This window comes from Haliaeetus albicilla, chromosome 8 (genome assembly GCF_947461875.1).
Source record: "Haliaeetus albicilla chromosome 8, bHalAlb1.1, whole genome shotgun sequence".
NCBI lineage: Eukaryota > Metazoa > Chordata > Aves > Accipitriformes > Accipitridae > Haliaeetus > Haliaeetus albicilla.
Genome location: NC_091490.1, coordinates 41,375,489 through 41,393,459, shown reverse-complemented (window position 1 = coordinate 41,393,459; position 17,971 = coordinate 41,375,489). Strand labels below are relative to the sequence as shown.

General features: G+C 61.7%; 3 protein-coding genes across 9 annotated transcripts in view; 2 read left to right on the top strand and 1 right to left on the bottom strand.

Annotated features, from left to right (window-relative positions):
* Positions 1-9,055, top strand: part of SH3GL1 (SH3 domain containing GRB2 like 1, endophilin A2) — a 30,589-nt gene extending 21,534 nt beyond the window's left edge. Inside the window, exons 5-10 of one of the 2 annotated variants that reach the window (XM_069790249.1) lie at positions 808-941; positions 2,201-2,359; positions 2,931-3,034; positions 4,662-4,786; positions 5,266-5,319; positions 7,040-9,055. In XM_069790249.1, the coding sequence (XP_069646350.1) occupies positions 808-941; positions 2,201-2,359; positions 2,931-3,034; positions 4,662-4,786; positions 5,266-5,319; positions 7,040-7,236 (773 nt within the window). In that variant the 3' untranslated portion in view covers positions 7,237-9,055. The remainder of the gene's footprint in view (positions 1-807; positions 942-2,200; positions 2,360-2,930; positions 3,035-4,661; positions 4,787-5,265; positions 5,320-7,039) is intronic. The other variant, XM_069790250.1, reaches the window with a different exon arrangement.
* A 386-nt stretch (positions 9,056-9,441) lies between these two features.
* MPND (MPN domain containing) lies at positions 9,442-13,123 on the bottom strand. The gene is made up of 12 exons (XM_069790245.1): positions 13,057-13,123; positions 12,030-12,256; positions 11,442-11,925; positions 11,280-11,364; positions 11,080-11,176; positions 10,873-10,945; positions 10,715-10,791; positions 10,462-10,630; positions 10,302-10,372; positions 10,118-10,207; positions 9,781-9,873; positions 9,442-9,671 (listed from the first exon to the last, which is right to left on the bottom strand). The coding sequence occupies exons 1-12, from the start codon at positions 13,061-13,063 to the stop codon at positions 9,585-9,587; spliced, it is 1,560 nt and encodes a 519-aa protein (XP_069646346.1). The 5' UTR covers positions 13,064-13,123; the 3' UTR covers positions 9,442-9,584.
* A 200-nt stretch (positions 13,124-13,323) lies between these two features.
* Positions 13,324-17,766, top strand: STAP2 (signal transducing adaptor family member 2). 6 transcript variants are annotated; one of them, XR_011325898.1, is made up of 6 exons: positions 13,324-13,655; positions 14,258-14,439; positions 15,278-15,417; positions 15,624-15,693; positions 16,455-16,551; positions 17,137-17,766. XR_011325898.1 is itself a non-coding variant. In XM_069790240.1 (6 exons), exons 3-6 carry the CDS (start codon positions 15,338-15,340, stop codon positions 17,142-17,144), a joined length of 255 nt encoding a protein of 84 aa, XP_069646341.1. In that variant the 5' UTR covers positions 13,330-13,655; positions 14,345-14,439; positions 15,278-15,337; the 3' UTR covers positions 17,145-17,766. The 6 variants fall into 6 exon arrangements, 4 of the variants coding, with proteins under 4 accessions (XP_069646339.1, XP_069646341.1, XP_069646342.1 ...); XM_069790240.1 differs by having other exon boundaries at positions 13,330-13,655; positions 14,345-14,439; XR_011325899.1 differs by lacking the exon at positions 15,278-15,417 and having other exon boundaries at positions 13,324-13,468.
* The last annotated feature ends 205 nt before the right edge of the window (positions 17,767-17,971 follow it).

Below are 17,971 nucleotides of genomic sequence, written 5' to 3'. Positions count from 1 at the left end.
TCAAAGCTGCACAGGAATAATTTAATCTATAAATGGTTTTCACTGGAATAAAAAGCCAAGACTAAATATGCTTTGCTGCAAGTCTGTCTGGCTTAACTGTCATTGTGGCAGGAGCCTTAGAAAAGCATGAAGCTAAATAGGTTTCAATAAGCAACTTTAAGCTCTCTAATTCAGAGGGGAGGAGAAGGGATAAGGTTGGCCTGGTAGAGGTTAGTGTCTAAAATGAATAAAAGGCACTGCAGGTTTGCTGCCAGCATCTGGGGAAACTTGAAAAAGTTGGTCAGAGCACTCTGGGCTTAGAATTGTCTGAACAAAAGGATAGCCAGGCTGGATCAGACCAAATGCACCTCTGCCCTGGGCTTCTCTTGCCAGCCGTGGCCAAGGAGCAGAGCGAGGTTAAAGCACTGCATGGCCAATTAACAGCTCAGCAACTCCCTGAGCTAACAGGGAGCTTAAAAATAGTGCTTTTAAAAGTATTTTTACCTTTTCCTTCCTCTGTGTATTTGGTAGAGATTGTTCCTGTTTTTCAGAGGAAAGAAGTGAAGCATGTTAGTGAAGTGTCTTGTGTGGAGTCAGTACCAAGAGGCAATTGCCTGCTCTCACGCCGGGCACCGCTCGCTCCATGCCAGGCTTGGAGATTTGCTCCAGATAGAAATGTGGGGGTGTTGGATGGGGGACGGAGCTTGCACACGCTCAGTGTCTTGGCAGAATGGCTCTGCATGCAGCTGCCACAGACTTCGGCTCTGTTTAACTGGCTGGCCCCTTCTCCCTTCTCCCTTTCTCTTCCCTTCCTTTTCTCACTCGAAGGCGATGCGCTTCTTGATGCTGGTGAATCTATGAAGCGGTTGGCTGAAGTGAAGGACTCGCTGGATATTGAAGTCAAACAAAATTTTATTGATCCCCTCCAGAACCTGTGTGACAAAGACCTGAAAGAGATCCAGGTAAACACCTCGATGTTTTTCTCTCCTCCTCACCTCTTTCATTCTTGGCCTCTTCTGGCTATTAGTGCATGTAACTGCTTGCTCTGTCGTGGTGGGAACCAAGGACTCGCATAAGTATCGGGTCTGTTGCCCTGCACCACGCGTGCTTTGTCTCTCCAGATTCACTAGTATTTCCTCCCTGCTCAGCACTGCTGCTGCTACTGCGCAGCTCATGAGGCTGGATGCAGGTTTGAATGGTTCTTCATTTACAGTGTTTTATGGAAGCTGCCATGGGAGTACGTCCCAACATGGGTTCTGGGCTTGCTAAATTTGGTTCTTTGTGCTGTGAGCAATCAGCCGCATTACATTTGGGCTGCCTGGCATTAAATTTCACAGTGTTCTTTACAGCTGTTGACTCTATTTTGTTAGTAGCCTGGATCCTGTAACACAACTTTCAAGCTATCAGCAAGCTTCCCTCTAGGTCTCTTACACAGCATCTCAAGAAGGCCCTTTGGTGTCTCGCTGGGGAGACATGGAGCTTGGTAGCTCACATGTGCTACCACAGAGACAAGTCCATGCAAAGCACGGCCGGGCTTTGTAATAAGATCCATCCAAACCTCTAATTCACAAGGCAGCTCTCTCAAGTGAATTTTCGCTTACGGTGGTGTCCTAGATAAAATAACTGCCAACTACTGTTTCAGTACTTATCTGTAGTCCAATTCTGCAGGCTGCCATAGAGCTAATTTAAACTGTCCTGCCCTAAGCAGTCAGGGGATGCAGTGCCCAGAGCCTGCATCCCAATTCCTGATCTCCAGAGATCCCCATTGCTCCCGAGGAGCTGAAAGTCGCAGGCCAGCTCTTCATCCTCCCGAAAGGCTTGCATGGGGAACAGACCCAGGCTGTTCCCGACAGTGTTTTCCTCCAGCTCTCAGGAGGAAGGGGGTGAAATTACATCGTCATGCCAATTTGTTGAGGGTTGTTTCTTAGTAAAAAGCCCCCATAGTCACAGCAGTAATCCTTGCCAAACTGAGCTCGGACAGTCCACTCCCCTCTGTTGCTGCACAGCAGCCCTGCCTTGCAGCTCTCCATCACAACCTGGAGCCTCTCCGGTGTCTGAACAAAGGTGGGAGCCACAGAAGCGTGTGCTCCAAGGTCAGGTTTCTGAAATGAATGAACTTGGCCTGTAACTAGAGCTGCCTTCCCAGCACGAGAGCTTGGCTGCTCCCAGTCTCTGGCTTTTCCTTCTTTTCCTTTACTGTTCATAACCATCCTCTTCCCAGCACCATCTCAAGAAGCTGGAAGGCAGACGCTTGGACTTTGACTACAAGAAGAAACGACATGGCAAAATCCCTGATGAGGAACTTCGACAGGCCATGGAGAAATTTGAAGAGTCCAAGGAAGTAGCGGAGACCAGTATGCACAACCTCCTAGAAACTGACGTGAGTGCCTGGGGGGAGCGCTGGCTCCTCTGCCCCGGGCTGAGAGCTGCCGGGTGGGTTGCGTGTTTCTGTGTACGCGAGGGTGGGATCTCTCGAGGGACGCAGAAGTCAGACACTGATTTCCACTCTCATTTTTGCAAGTGTGGTTTTGCTCTCTCAATACCCAGATCTGAGTGCCCAGCACGTGGCTTGACAGGCCTGTTATTCTTTCTGTAGCCCCTCTTCCTGATCCAGCTCTTGGCCAGAGGAGAGGCTGTGGCTTGTACCAAAACAGGTCTCTTCTCAGTCAGTGTGCTGGTGGGAGTGAGTTTGGGCAGGTAATGCAGCTTACTTGGGAAGGATTTGAACAGCTAGCGAAGCCCAGAGAGTGGCAGGAGATGTCTTCTGTCCTGCTGAGTCTCAGCCAGTGCCTGACCTCTAGTGTCTGAAATCCCAAACCTTCTCCTCATCTCCCTGGGGAGGCTGCCCTTCGTACATGTTCCCCAGTATGGTCTCAGCCCCCGTACACAATGTAGGAGTCTCTTGTCAGCTGGGAAGAACTATTCATCCCACCTTGGTGTGATTCTCACAGATCGAGCAGGTGAGCCAGCTCTCAGCCTTGGTGGACGCCCAGCTGGACTACCACAGGCAGGCAGTGCAGATCCTGGACGAGCTTGCGGAAAAACTCAAACGCAGGTGAGTCTCAGGGTGCTGTAGGCACTCTCAGTTTTCACAGCCACAAGCTCTCCCTGTGATACTTGTCTGTAAATACCTGACCATCCCTCTAAATCTATCTCCTGGCATGAAAGCCGCTTCTTGCAAATACTAGAGCTTCAATCCAAACTTCCTCTAGGTTGGAGGGAGCGATGCCAGCTGCACAACCTGCTTTCAATGACAGGCACAGTCTGACATCTGAAACGAAGCCTTTGTGTTTGCGCCGTGGGCCGCTGGTCTCTGCTGGGCTGAGCCCTGCCTGAATTGGGGTGTGCAGCTCCCAGGGAGGCTGGAGTTGAATTTGGCAGGGGTGGAGAAGAAGGGTGAAATCCCCTTCATGCCAGGGCTCCCAGCTCCTTGCACTCTGGGCATTGAGCATGGGAGTGTCCCCCAAGAAGTGCCTTTTGGCCAGACCTAGGATCGAGTCAAAAGTTGCGTCGTGATGTTGGAGCAGATGGCTCAAGTGTCACGAGCTGGATGTGCCTGTCATCCTGTGTCACCTGGAGCTGCCTAGCCTAGAGTCTTTGTGCCATTAGCTTCCGTTGTGGTTAAGAAGGGTACCCAGACATGGTTGTGGCCCAGAAAGGTCCATGACAAGGGCTCCTTGTTGCTCTGAAGACCAGAAGGTGAATGCAATGTGGTGGGGATGACATGGTGGCCACAGGCCAGTGGAAGAGCACCTACATCACCTCCTTAGAGGCAGGCATCTCTGAGCCCTCTGCCAGAACCCTTGTTTTCCAGCAAGCCCTACTCTCGCTTCTGTCTACACAGCGGTCTCCTGGTAGACCCTGCCGCAGATGTGGCACTGCTGCATGTGCTCAGGGGTTTTGAGCCACGTGAATTGGTGAAAGGCAGATGGATGTCTGGCACACAGGAGCAGGGAGAGCCGTGGAGCTGCCTGGTCTTGCTGCTTTCCCTGCCCCTCCTCAAGTGCCTGACCTCTGCAGTGGCCCCGGGGAACGTGCAGTTGCTGCCGAAGTGCCAAGAAACACAGAGGTGCTGTTGAAATACTGAGCGAGCTGGTTCGCATGACTGCCGTGACTTGCACTGTCATTTTTCCTGCTGCTCTGCCTCACCTGAGCAAGCATCTCCCCAAACCCTGGCCAAGGAAGGAGAAGTAGTTTCGTTGCATCCGGGGCTTCCCTGCGGAGCCGGGGATGTGCCTTCCTCAGCCTGGCACAAGGTGGCTTGGACAGAGCCAGGGCAGCCTCTCTGCTTCTTGGGGCGATTTGGCGATGCTGCCCTGCTGTTCTGTCCTCGTAGAAGAAACTGCTGAGTGGATCCTGTGTCTGGTTTGAATTAAGAAGAGCTGGGAGGATCCTGCCAAGTGTGAGTTTTCAGACTGCAGCACGAGTGTCCTCTGCTGGCCTGAATTGCCTCAGACACCTCCGCAGCAAAGCCTGGGGCATGTGGCCCTCTCTAAGGGCCAGGTCCCAAACCCTGGGCAAGATCCATCTTCAAAATGCCCCAGCACAGAGGGTTGTGCAGATTCTTGTCTACAAACTGTTTTTTTCCCCTGCATAGCCACCGAGGAGAATAAACACCATGTTGATCGCATCGTATTCTGTTTCATATTTCAGTTGATCCACATTTCTTTTCCTTCTTTCAGAATGAGGGAGGCCTCCTCGCGTCCCAAGCGGGAATACAAGCCCAAACCCAGGGAGACATACGACTTTGGAGACACTGACCAGTCTAATGGGGGCTTCTCTTGTAATCCTACCCCCAAAGTCTCAGGTAAAGTTGTCCATGTGTGTATGTACACAGGTGCCTCTGGAACAGCCTCCTGGGGATGGAGGGGAACTACTCTGCCTGGAAATGATGTTTCTGGTGTGCTGGATGTGCCTGTGCGAGCTGGTGGCTCTGAAAAATGTCAGAAATGCCTCTAGACTCGAGCTGTTTTCTCTTGGGGCCCAGCAGCCTTCGTTATATTGGCTTTGGGGACACCCCATCGGGGTCTCCAGCCCCGGGCCACTCACCTGTAGTGCCCAGTCAGTGCCAGCAGTGGCAGACAGGAAAAATGAAGCATCTCTTGCTCCCTCCCCGTCTTCCATCATGCTGCATTCGTCCCTCCCTGGTCCTGGCGAGGCAGGCGGGTTTCTAACACAGCATGTGGGCCACCCTGTTTCTCCTAACAGATCCTCCCTTTGGGCCCTGCCTTTTCCTCTTTCCAGTTCATGTTGTTTTTAAGCATGTCTCTTTTTGTTTGGAAGCAGCTTCCTCCTCTTTCCGATCCGACAAGCCGTCCCGGGCCTCCGTCAGGAGTATCCGTGAGTTTCCTCCCTCCGCACTGCATGATGTGTGACCATCTCTCCCCATCCCTCCTCGCTCCTCCTTCTGTGACGCTGCTGCTTGGAGCCACTAATACCTCCATGCTGAGCCTGGCCAGCAGAACAGCTAAGCTAAGCTGAGCTAAGCCTCGAGCTAAGCCCCAAATTAAAACAGCCACGCTATAATGGTATTTACCACCCCAAAGCTGAGGCCTTTGCTCACCCGGAGGAGTCGTAGCACCTATCATCACGCAGGCCCTGCATGAGGCCACAGGGATCAGATGCTTTTCCACGAGGTATCAGACATCTCGAGGATTAACCCGTTCTCGTTACAAGCACCCAGCCTGAATCTCTCCCACTCCTGCTCATGCTGCCCTCCCCGTATCCCATTGCTGAAGGCTGGAGGGAGCAGGTAGAGCCTCAGCACGCTGAGCGGGATTTGTGATCCCAGCTGGGCAGCGAGGAGCCTCAAATGGGTTGTGACCATGGGGTCTGCAGGTCAGCGTTCCTGCTGAAGGGACCCAAAGGCATCTCTTTGGGGTCCCATTGGCATCCCATTGGGGTCCCAAGGCCAGGCTGGGTCTGTGGCTCAGAGCCATCATGGTGGGCAAAGCTCATGGTGGTGCAGCAAGGGGGCAGGAGGACTCGAGGAGCCCGGTGTAGGGGAAGTGCTGTGGTGGTGGGACCAGCCTGGTATTTTGGGAAGTTTTCTCCAAACCATGAACCTGCTTGGCTGCCGCTTTTGGTGTTTTCCGAGTTCTCTTCTGATGCTGGGTCCTTTCTTGCTGCAGATGTTCAGCAGACCAGATGTGCTGGCTGCCATTCGTGCCGGTCCCCCCTGCCCTGGTTGGAAGAGCTCTAGCACAGAGGGAGGGGATCGGGGGCCCTGCAGACTCTGGTGGCCTGTATCAGCTCAGTCCCTTTTCAGTGGGATCCCTATAGCTGCAAAGCTGAGTGCCTGCCCATCCCAAAGCATTAGTGCATAGACAGAGCAAGCAGCAGCTTTCCCTGCTACAGAAAATCCCCTTTGCATTAAATCATGGCGCTGATATGTGGGAAAGAGACTTTGGTTTTCTCCCCGTTTTTGGGGGGGGCCTTACATGCAACACCAAGCTGCTAATTGATTTGAAGCCCTGTGCCGAGGGAGGCAGTCGCAGTCTTCTCCCTCCCATTGCCCTCAGGCTTGGGGTGACCCCTCTAAAGGGACCCCTGGGGTCCTCCTCCACCACGTACTGATGTCTAACCCCGTTGTTGACTAACTGATGAACTGCATGACAGCTTCTCTCGTCTCTGGAGGAATAATGTGGCTTTTCTAATCTAGTTTAGGTTGGAGTTTAGCTTAGAGCAGGGGAAGTCCAGGCAGGAACAGGCAGCACGGGTTGCTGGAGGTGGAAGTCTGCTTTGGGAGAAGTTCACGAAGGATGTGGTTGCAGCAAAAAAGCAGAGGAACCAGTGAGCTAAAAGCCAGCGAGGAGTTTAAACTGAGTTAATGCTTTACCATTGTGGGGGCAAAGTGAAGGGCCAGCTTCTCCCGGGCGGGGTTGTGAAACCAGTTGTGCAAGCCCCAGCTCTGGCAGAGCCGACGATCCCACACGGTGTCCGGATCCGGCATCCGCCAGCACAAGTGCCAGGAATCCCTGGCATCGGCAGAGCCGGGGACTCGAGGAAGGGGGTGTGCAGGGGGTCCGGCTCACCTCTCCCCCCCTTCCTCTCCCTGCAGCCCCCCTGGACCAGCCCTGCTGCAAGGCTCTCTACGACTTTGAACCCGAAAACGATGGCGAGCTGGGCTTCAAGGAAGGCGACATCATCACCCTGACCAACCAGATCGACGAAAACTGGTACGAGGGCATGATCAACGGCCAGTCGGGCTTCTTCCCCCTCAACTACGTGGAAGTGCTGGTTCCGCTACCTCAGTGAAACGGCATCGCTCCCGTCCCCCCTCCACTCGCGCGGGGCCAAGCCTCCATTCCAACTCCATCCTGACACTGGCCCTCTCCGGCGGCGGGGCCGTGTTATCTCTGCGTCACCTCGGGGTGAGATTGCCACCAGGGAACAAGCCAGAAGGGTCAAACGACCCCCTCACCCCCTGTGAATTTGGTTATTTTGATTTTTTTTTTTTTTTTTTTCCTGGTGCTTGAACTTCGGTACTTTGCGCGCCCTGCCAGGTCCCCCCCGGCTGTACGATTGTCGCAGGCCTCTCCCTGTCCAGTTTTTGTCTTTCCTTTGGGTCAAGCATCCAGATGAGCCAGGTGGGAGAGCCGGGATGCATCCGTTAGCGCTGAGCATCAGCACAGGGAGACACATGGCCTGGGGGCGGGGGGCAAAGCAGCCCCCAGCCTCACTGAGGGGCAACCCCTTTGCCCCCCACCCCCTTGAACACTACCCATCTCCCTGCGGATGCCCAGCCTCCCTACAGCCCAACACCAATGCAGGACCCCGGCTCTCCCTGCTCCCAGGGGCTCAGGGGAGGGACGCCACAGCACAGCAACAACACTACGACACCCATCAAACACTAAGCCAGCCCCGCGGCGCGGGTGCTGAGCCCTGCCTGGGGCTCTGTGCCCTCCCTCCCCACCCCGGAGGGACAGAGCAGGGATGTCCCCTGCCTGCTGTTACCCCTCTGCCGTCTCCCCGCAGAGCTCAACTCCAAAAGGGGTGGCTGCTCCCTTCTGCCCTTGATTTTAAGTATTTTAAGCCAGGTTGCTTCTGGACCTTGGGCTTTTCCTACTACAAACTCTACTGAGTCCATCAGAGCTGGGGGATAATTTGGGAGGGCAAAGAATTGGGCCACAGCCCGGGGTCTACCCACCATGGGGCAGAGCAGGCTCCTCTCCCTCAAAGGTTCTGCACTTACTGTCCCCGGGGAGCCGTCGGCACCCCGTGCCGCAGGACCAGGGCTCGCGGCTGCCGGGTTGGAGCTTGGCTGATCCTCATGTGCCTTTCCTGCGCCCCCCACCTCTCTCCCACAGTGACCCTCTTTTGGGGGATTGGGGTGGGGGGGCAACGTGCCCCTCTGCCACCGGGTTTGGTGGGAAAAGGTATCGTAACATTGCAGCACCGCTTCTGCCACTCCTTAGCCCCGAAGCTCCCCGCGTGTTCCTTATCATGGGGGTCAGGATGGGGCCCGGCAGCGCTCGCACCATCTCTCACTTGACTCCGTGGTTTTACTTGCTAGAAAAGTGGTCTCTTTCCTCCTCTCCCATCCTCAGCCTTGGTCAGGCTCCGGCATTTCTCCTCCTCGGCTAGCACTGTCCCTGCCTGGCCGGGGGGGCTGAGCCCCAGCTCTGCACCGGGCCCGTACTGCAGCACATCCCTGTCCCTGCTGGTCCTGGCTCCTGTTACAGTTACACAGCCCCGTTTTAATGATTTTAACCATGCATGTCGATGTATGTCCGATCCCCTGCTGCGCCGTGCTCCCAGCAGGCTGACCAGTGACCCCGGTCCCAGATGCTGGTGGCACGGGGCAGTTCCCCTTCGCTCCCAGCAGCGCAGGGAGCCCAAGGGACCGGTGTCCTCGGGGCCCTCGCCTCTGTCCCCTGCCTGGTGGGGACCGGGGTCACGTCTCGGGAATGCTGGTTCCCGCTCAGGTGGATTGAAATGCGTTTTTGTCAGCTGGGACAACTTGCTAGACCTTTTTTTGTAATGGTTTCTCCTGGTTTTTAGGGGAAAAAAAGACGACCCACAAATCTCGACTTGTATCTCTGAATGAAAGTATTAAATGTTTTCTTCTTTCTAACACCTGCGTCCTCTGTGAGTGTGAGACTGGGCTCCGGGGGGGGGGGCAGGAGCAGCCCCGGATGAACGGCCCCCCCGGTTCAGCCCCCAAATCCAGGCAGCAGGAAGGTGACTGTAGCCCACGAGGCCACCGGCACCGTCCCTCACCGCAGCACCGGCAAGATGTCCCCAAGCCAGCGGAGCCGGACGCTGGCCGCCTCTCAGGAACTGCTCTTTAATCAACTACCACTTCCACAAACAACTTACAGCCGAGACTCCCACCACCACCACCACCCTCCCCTCCACTGCTGCCCCGGGGCCGGCACAACCACGGGACACCCGGGCGGCCGCTCCGGAGCGGGGCAGGAGCCGGCGGGGTCCCGGGACCCCTCGGATGAGCTCCCTGGAGCAGCGGGCGATGCGGTGTCCCCGCAGTGCTGCCCCACGCCGGGTCTGGATGAGCCCCCTTGGGCTTGGGGGGGGGCTGCTGAGCCGAGCCCTGGCTGCTGGGAAGGCACCTGGTCTGAGTCGAAGGGGGGGCTCCCGGCCCCTCAGCTGCTGAGCTTGAGGAGGCTGTAGATCTGCTCCAGGATGTGGGTGAAGCTCTGGTCTTTGGGGGTGCGGGAGGCCAGGGAGCCCTGAGACGGGGACGCAGCCCAGTTAATTAAAACGGTGAGGTGGTGGGAGCGGATGCCCTGGCTAATGCCCCCTCCCCACCCAGCTTAGCGGCGGAAGCCCCCTCCTCACCTTCAGCTTGTCCAGGTACGTCTGATCCTGACTCCACAGCTCCTGAAACTTCACCAGGTCGGGGGCTCCCTTATAAAACTCCACCAGCAGCGTCTGGGGTGGGGGGAGAGAGGGGCTGCAGGCACCGGGGTTGCCCCGGGGTCAGGCACGTGGCCCCCCACCCCTGCGGCACTGAGACCTCAACAGCACGGTGGGGATGGAGAAGAGATTGTCACCGTCACCGGGACCGACGGCGGGATGAGGACGGGTGGCAGAGGCCCAGCCAGCCCCCGGTGGGGTCAGGGAGTCGTCCTTGCTGGGGTGGACGGGGTTTTTGGGGCCCCCACCCCACGCTCACCATCTCCTGCAGGACATCGTTGGTGAGGAAGCCGTCCTGGATGTAGGCCACCTCCACGTCCATGGGGATGCCGTAGTCGTTGGGCCGTTGCTAGAGAATGGGGGAGCACAGCGGGGGGTCACTCCACAGCACTGGGGCCACCCCCATCCCAAATAACCCCCCCAGGAGGCCGGTGACCACTTACCTCCGGCGGTGGCATCACCCAGAAGGGCGCAATTTTGGACTCCATGCCGGGGTTACCGTGATAGTAGGGTCCTGGGTGGGGAGGGGAGAAACGGGGCTGACACCAGGGGGGGTGACAGCAGCCCCCAGCACCCCCGGGACCGCGGGAAGCGGGTGCTTACCGCAGATGAGGGCCAGGCAGGGCTGGAAGCCGTTGCCGCTACCCTGCAGCTTGAGCTGATAATCCATCTGCGCATCGATGTCGTGCAGGGAGGGCAGCGCGGGGCCGAAGGGGTGGCTGTGGTACCAACCCACCAGCGACAGCCCCCGCAAGAACAAGCTCTGGCAGATCTGGGACAGGCAGACACCGTGGGTCCGGGTCCTCTGGGACCCCCAGGACCCCCCCATTCCACCCCATCCCTGGGGGTGGTTTACCTCCTCTTCCACGGCACCGGCGGCCTCGGCATCACCCAGGCGGGTCCGGCACGGGAAGGCTCGCAGCACCGTCAGCACTGGGGGGGGACATACACATGGGTGGGTGAGTGGGTGTCTGCCCACCACCCCCCCCCCACCAGCGCCACCCTGCTACCTACACTGTGTATTGGTGTCCCACCGCCCACCCAGGTAGCCCACCACTTCGCTCCGCGTCAGGTGGCTGTGGAAATCCTAAAGAAAAAACTTAAAATCAACCGTTCCACCCCAAAACGACACTGGGGACACCCCCCCCTCCCCGTGGCTGTCCCCAGCGCCATCAGAAATGTCCCAACTTGTGTGTGTCCCCCCCCGGGGAGGGGACGCACCAGGAGCAGGAGGACGTTGCTGGAAATGGCCACGTTGAAGGGCTGGAACTTGTTGATGGCGGCAAAGGACGTCACCTCCACCAGGGTCTGGGGGTTCCTGGAAAAGCCGCAGCCCCCCTGCCACAACCGCCCCCGGCCCCTCCGGCACCCATGGGGCCGCCGGTGGCACCCATGGGACCCAGGTCCCCATCATACCCTACCTGGCCGAGTCGCGGGGGCCCAGGGTGCAGTAGCGGACAGGCACCCGGGGTTTGCTCTCCAGCCTTTTCCCCGGGGGGCCGTGATCTGCGAAGCACAAGGCCCCCGTCACCGCTGCTGGGTTGTCCAGGGTCCCTCAGGACCCCCCCACAATGCCACCTTACCCGTCCCCGCTGGCTCTGCCAGGTTCTTGCACTGCTGCTTCTTGCTCCTCTCCTCTGTTTTTTTGGTAGCCGTCGGCTCCGGCACAGGCGCCCGACCCTCTCTCGTCGCCTCCTCTTCTTCATCCTCAGGCATCTCCTCCTCCTCACCCTCGCTGGCCAAGCTCTGCGGGCAGCACAAGGCTGGCACCCATCCCACCACCCACGCTGCGGGGTCCCAGATTTGGGGGTGGGGGGGGGGGGGGTCCCGACCCACCTCCTCGGCGGGCGGCGCGTTGGGCTGGTGCTTGCGCAGCCAAGCGGCTTTGTACTGGTCCAGCTTCTGGCCCTTGTAGCGGACGGACGCCCACCCGCACCCCGACTTCTTGGCGGGGTTCACCAGGCGCTTGCAGTGGGTGGCCCAGGCGCTGGGCGAGTTGAAGACCTGTCCCGTCTCCTGCCAGGTGATGGTCCCGTCCGCCCCCAGGTCCCCCACGAATTTTTTGCCCTGAGGAGTTAAGGGGTGAGCCGGGGAGGTACCCAGCCATCCCCCCCGTCCTCCCATCCCCATCCCTTGTCCTCATCCCACGTCCCCACGTCGGCCGGGCTCACCAGGTAGTAGATGGAGAGGACGCCGCGGGCCGGCTCGAGGAGCCCGTCGCGGAGAAGGACGCGGAGGGTGATGCCGCGGCGGGTGAGCACGGCCCCCCGGGTGCCCCCCGCCGCCTTCGTCCCGCTCCCGGTCTCCGGCTCGGCCTCCGCTTCGTCCAGTCCCGGCTCCAGCTCGTCCTCGTCCTCCTCCAGGCACTCGTCCCCGCCGGGGGAGGCGGCCGCCAGCGCTGCGGGATGGGACACGCCACGTGGGGTCCGCAGCACCCGTGGGTGTCCGTCCCCGTCCCCCACCACCCTTGTGGATGGGGATACTGGGACAGGGATGCACAGGGACATGGGGACAGGAAGACGTGGGCATGGGGACACGCAGGGACACAGGAAGAGGGGACACAAGGACACGGAGGGGGACGGACGGACGGAGGGACAGGAGGACTCGGGGACAGGGGGATGGGGGACACTGGGGGGGAGATGCGGGGGTGTGAGGAGACAGGGACATGATGACAAAGTGGGGGACACAGGGACATGGGGACACGGGGACGAGGGGACACGGGGACATGGGGATGAGGGGACACGGGGACGAGGGGACACGGCTGTCCTGGCCCAGCAGGTCCCCAGAGCCTGGTCCGAACCCAGAGGGGTGCTGGGGGAGGGGGGTGGGAGAACAAGCACGGCCCCACGCGTGACCCGGGCTGTCCCCACGGCGGGGTTGCCCGCCCGTGTTGCCGGCGTGCACCGAGGGTCCCGCGTGTCCGTGCACTTGCGTGTGCCTGAGCATGCGCAGGTACACACGTGCGTGCACCGGGGGGGGGGGGAGTGGTGGTGGTGATGTGCGCGCAGGTGCCTGCGTGGGTGCGCGCGCGTGGGTGCGCGCTCCCCCCCCTCCCAGTGTGTGTGTGCGTGCGCGAGCTGGGCGGGGGCGGGGGCGGGGGAGGGGGGGGGAAGCGCGCGTGGGCGCGTGCCCCCAAGCCGGGGCGTGCGTGTCCGTGGCCGGGGCGCGCGTGCGAGCGGCGCGCGCCCGCCGGTGTACCTGCCATTGCTCCGCTCCCGCCGCTCCCCGCCGCTCCCCGCCTCCCCCGGTGCGCGCGGCGGCGCCACGTGATGGGGCGGCCCCGCGCGCTCCGCCCCCCCTCCCCCGGGGGGGTGTGTGTGTGAGGGGGGGAGGACGACACACACCGGCACCGGGGGGGGGGGGGGGAAACACGGGGACAGAGACCCACACCGGGGCCCTGACCGCCCCCCCACCGTCCCGGCCCCGGGGCGGCGCTGCCCGGTGGCCGTAGTCCGGTCCGGTCCGGTCCGGTCCGGTCCGGCGGTACCTGCGGTTCCTGCAGCGGATGGCCCAGCCCGTGCCACCACCCCGGCGGGACCGATCCCGGTCCCGGTCCCGGTCCCGGCACAGCTACGAGGGCTTCGTGGAGAAACGGGGGCCGCGGGACCAGGTGGGACCCGGGACCGAGCCCCGGTACCCACCGACACCCCCGGGGACCGACCCCCCCCCCCCAGTCCCCTCCGCCGCCCGGGGCCGGTTCCCGGTGGCGGAGCCGAGTCCTGTCCCGCTCCCGGAGGGTCTGGGCCGGGCTGCGGGGACTCACGCTCGCCTTCTACGGGGGACCCCGGGACTGCGAGGTACGGGGGCCTCCGGGTAGGACCCCCCCCCGGGACCGGGACCCCCGGGTGGGCTGTCCGGGCTGGGACCCTTGAGATTTCCCCCAGTTTGGGACACACACACCCCCCGTGGGACCCCCCCCGAGGCTGGAGACACCCACTGGGTGGGCACCCCCGGATGGGACCCCCATGGCTGGGACCCCCTGGGGCTGGGAGCCTGGGATTGGGACCCCCCTCCAAACTGGGACCCCAGAGACACACCTGGACCAGGACACCCACCCCCCCCCCAGCGTGGGACCCCCAGGACATGAAACCTTTGGGTGGGACTGGGTGGGTTCCCCCAGACTGGGACCCCAAGATTGGGACCCCAGGGACGTGCCTGGGCCAGGACCCCCCGCAGGGTGGGCTCCCCCAGGGTGGGACCCCAAGATTGGGACCCCAGAGACACGCCTGGGCCAGGACCCCCCTCAGGGTGGGCTCCCCCAGGGTGGGACCCCAAGATTGGGACCCCAGAGACACGCCTGGGCCAGGACCCCCCTCAGGGTGGGCTCCCCCAGGGTGGGACACCCAGGGTGGGACCCCTGGGACTTTTGGGTGACACTTGGGTGGGGGGGGCACCCCAGGCTGGGACCCACCCAGGGCTGAGACCTGGCACACTCGTGTCTGTGGTGGCGGCCGACGGCGGGGGGCCCATGCTCGGGTGCCCCCAGCCCCTGGAGATGCTGGACCTGGGCGAGCTGGTGGCCGTGGAGCTGAGGGTGGGGGGCTCGTCCTCAGGCTGAGGGGACAGGAGGTGACAATGAAGGTGAGGGGCACCCCATGGGGGGGGCACTGAGGGCACCCGGGGGGCATTGGGGGTACCCGGGGGGGGGGGGGAGCTGGGGGCAGAGAGTAGATAAGGGACGTAGAGGACACCAGGCAGGGCAGAGAGGGGGTCTGGGGGGGACCCAGTGTCCTTGGTGGGGTGTTGGGGGACAGAGGGGGCTGGGGACGTGGCGGGGCACAACAGGCAGGACTGGGGGGCTGGATTTGGGGGGACAGAGGGGACAGGATTTGGGGAGTGGGGGATGTGGGGGCACTGGGGGCTGGATTTGGGGGGACAGAGGGGACAGGATTTGGGGAGTGGGGGCACTGGGGGCACTGGGGGCTGGATTTGAGGGGACAGGACAGGATTTGGGGAGTGGGGGCGCTGGGTGCTGGATTTGGGGGGACAGAGGGGACAGGATTTGGGGAGTGGGGAGTCTGGGGGGAACTGGGTGCTGGATTTGGGGGGACAGAAGGGACAGGATTTGGGGAGTGGGGAGTCTGGGGGGCACTGGTTGCTGGATTTGGGGGTACAGGGGATTCAGAAGCAGAGGGACCGGGTTATGGGATGCAGGGGGCAGGCTTAGGGGGACGCGGAGCCTTTGGGGGGGGCCACAAGGGACAGGGTATGGGGACGCAGAGGGTGCAGGGGACAGGCCACCCTCATGTCCGTCCGTCCATCCTCCCATCCGTCCATCCGTCCCAGCAGGTGGAGAGCTGGGAGGTGCGGGGGGGGGGGGGTGTCTCCATCCTCACTGGGGAACCAGCATGGCTTGGGTGGCACAACTGGGGGTGGCTTGACGTGGCTGGGGGGGGTGACAGGACAGGGCTGTCCCCAGGATGCCCAGCTGCTTTTTTGAGGTGACTTGGCCTCGAGCGGCTGCTGGAGCGGAGCGCGGATGGGGGGGGAAACGTGGTGCTGCGCCCCGGGGGGGCACGGCCAGGGTGTCTCCGTCACCACGCGCCAGGAGGTGAACGGGTGAGCGGGGGGCTTGGGTGGGAGACGGGCATGGGTGGCATCACGGCGCAGGTCCCCATGCGAGGGGTGTCCCCCCAGGGCGAGGGTCCTCGTGGCGAGGGGTGTCCCCCCAGGGTGAGGGTCCCCATGGGGTGTGGGGTCCCTATGCGAGGGGTGTCCCCCCTGCGAGGGGTGGCAGCCCCTGCTGACGCAGCCCCCCACGGCAGCACGGTGCAGGTGAAGCACTACAAGGTGAACCGCGTGGACCGGGGCTACGTCATCGACGTGGACGCGCCGGTGAGTGACGTGGGACAGAGCTGGGCTGGCCCTGGGGACAGAGATGACACCCCCCCACCCCACCCCAGGCACCCAACTGAGCCCCTGGGACGGGCCCCGCAAGGGCTGAGACCCTCGGACTGGGATTCAAGGGGCTGGGAGCCCCAGGGAATAGGGCACTTAGGGCCTGGGACCCCCAAGGACTGACACCCAAGGGACCAGCACCCATGGGGTCTGACAACCCCAAGGCTGGGTACCCCAGGGCCTGGGACCCCCAAGGAGCTGTGACACCATCCCCCCACCCCCAAGGCAAGGAGCCCTGGGAACTGGAATAGCCAAGGCTGGAACCAAGGGGCTGGGATCCCCAAGGCGCTGGGACCCAAGGGACTGGGACCCCCCCCCCCCCCCAAGGCTAGGATCCCAAGGGACTGGGATCCCCTAAGGGCTGGGACACCCAAGCATCTGGATCCCCCAAGGCTAGGTCCCCTAGGGAACTGGGACCCAAGGGACTGGGATCCCTAAGAGACTGGGACACCCTAAAGGGCTGGGACCCAAGGCACTGGGACCCCCTAAGGGGCTGGGACCCCAGGGACTGGGATCCCAATAGGACAGGGACCCCCAAAGGGCTGGGACCCAAAGGACTGGTACCCCTAAGAGACCCCCAAAGGGCTGGGACACCCCCCCCCAGGGCCCAAGAGTGGTGGGCAGGGAATGGGGGAACTACAGGGGACACACACCCGTGGGGGGGTCCCCAAGTGACACCGCATCCGTGTCCCCCCCAGCATCGCTGCTCCTCGCTGGCCGAAGTGGTGCAGTATTTCGTGGAGAGCAGCAAGGGCAGCCTGCAGCCCCTGCACCGGGAGTACAGTCCGTGGCTCGGTGGGCACTGGGGGGCTGTGGGGGCTCAGCGGGGTCTGGGGGGGTCTTGCAGGCTGGCGTTCGGGGTGGTGGGAGCAGTTATGGGTGGCTGGAGTGGTGGAGGGCATCTGGTGGGGGGTCTCTGGGGTGCTTGGGGGATTGCTGGAGAGTTGCATGAATGTTGGGGTGACTTGGGGTGCTGCAGGATGGTGTTGGGGGGGCAGAGCTGCTGGGGTGTCACAGGCTGGCACTGGACGTCTGGGGGGGTTTGGGGGTGTCAGGGGTAGGCAGAGGGTCCATGACGTCACTCCGCTCCAGAGTTCGTGCAAAGGGATGGTGAGAACAGGGAGGAGACCCAGGGGGTGTGTGAGGAGCCCCCCCGGCCACCCCCACACCCCAGCCCTGTGGCCTTAGGGCACTGAAGCCATCCCTAAGCCCCCACCACCCTGTGCTGCAGCCCCCGGGGGGGGCTGGAGGACCCCCCCCCATTTGGGGCCATCCCAGAGGAGCAGACCTACATGAACGAGCAGGGTGAAGCCAGTTGGGCTTGGGGAAACTGAGGCAGGGAGGGGGCACTCCCATGCTGACCCCTGTCCTTCGCCATAGGTGAGTGAGACCCCAAGAGCTCAGCACCCCATCCTGCCCCCCACCGAGCCCTGCAGCCGCCCCACAACCACAGTGAGGGGGGGCCCAGATGCCTGGGTCCCACTGCTGGGAGTGGGGAGGAGCGTGGGGGGGTGCCAGGATCTGGACATCTGGGTCCTGCCACTGGCTCTGGGGGGCAATGGGGACGAGTGGTGGAGCAGAGTGGTTCCTCTGGGGTCACTGACTGGTGGGGGCACCCAAAGGGAGGGGGCCCAGATGCCTGGGTCCTCTGCCAGGCAGTCACCCCCACTCCCCCCCCATGGCACAGGCATGGGCAGAGGAGCTTGCCAAGAAGCTGCAGCTGCGCCGAGCTCTCACTGGGGACTGATGGGTGCCAGCGTGGCGGAGGGGGGGCTGCCCTGCTGTCCCCCACTTTGTGCCAGGAACCAGCTGGGACAGCGGTGCCCCCCCCTTCCCCAGGCAAAGCTGTCCCTAGTCCCCCCTGGCCCGGGCACCCTCCCAGGACTGGGGTGGCACTGGGGGGGTGTGCAGGCAGCACAGCCTGCGTGGGGGCAGCAACAGACCCCCAACCCATATATTTGGGGAGCATCACCCCAGGCACCATCCCCAATAAAGACACTGCCCCACTCAGCCCTGTCCCAGCTCCTTGCACCACAGGGGTGGCACCGGGACCTGTGTTGTCCCTGTGTGTCCCCCCCCCAAAAAACTCTTCTGCACCTTGGGCTGGTGCCACCCAGCGCCCCGTGCCCCAGCCACAGCTGTGTCACACCTACATCCCAATTTATTCTTCAGACCAGAAGCAGCTCTCAACGTGCCCAGCCCGGTGCCAGCAATG

Excerpts from the sequence above, each read along its gene's own strand:
- MPND (XM_069790245.1), bottom strand. Across the intron at positions 11,926-12,029 it reads TCCTCTCCATCTACTACCTG|GGCAAAAAATTCGTGGGGGA; the intron begins GTGAGCCCGGCC and ends TTAACTCCTCAG. Across the intron at positions 10,792-10,872 it reads GTGGGACACCAATACACAGT|TGCTGACGGTGCTGCGAGCC; the intron begins GTAGGTAGCAGG and ends GTCCCCCCCCAG.
- STAP2 (XM_069790238.1), top strand. The coding sequence starts at position 13,364 with ATGGCCCAGCCCGTGCCACCACCCCGGCGGGACCGATCCCGGTCCCGG. Across the intron at positions 14,440-15,623 it reads GACAGGAGGTGACAATGAAG|CACGGTGCAGGTGAAGCACT; the intron begins GTGAGGGGCACC and ends CCCCCACGGCAG. Across the intron at positions 15,694-16,454 it reads TCATCGACGTGGACGCGCCG|CATCGCTGCTCCTCGCTGGC; the intron begins GTGAGTGACGTG and ends TGTCCCCCCCAG.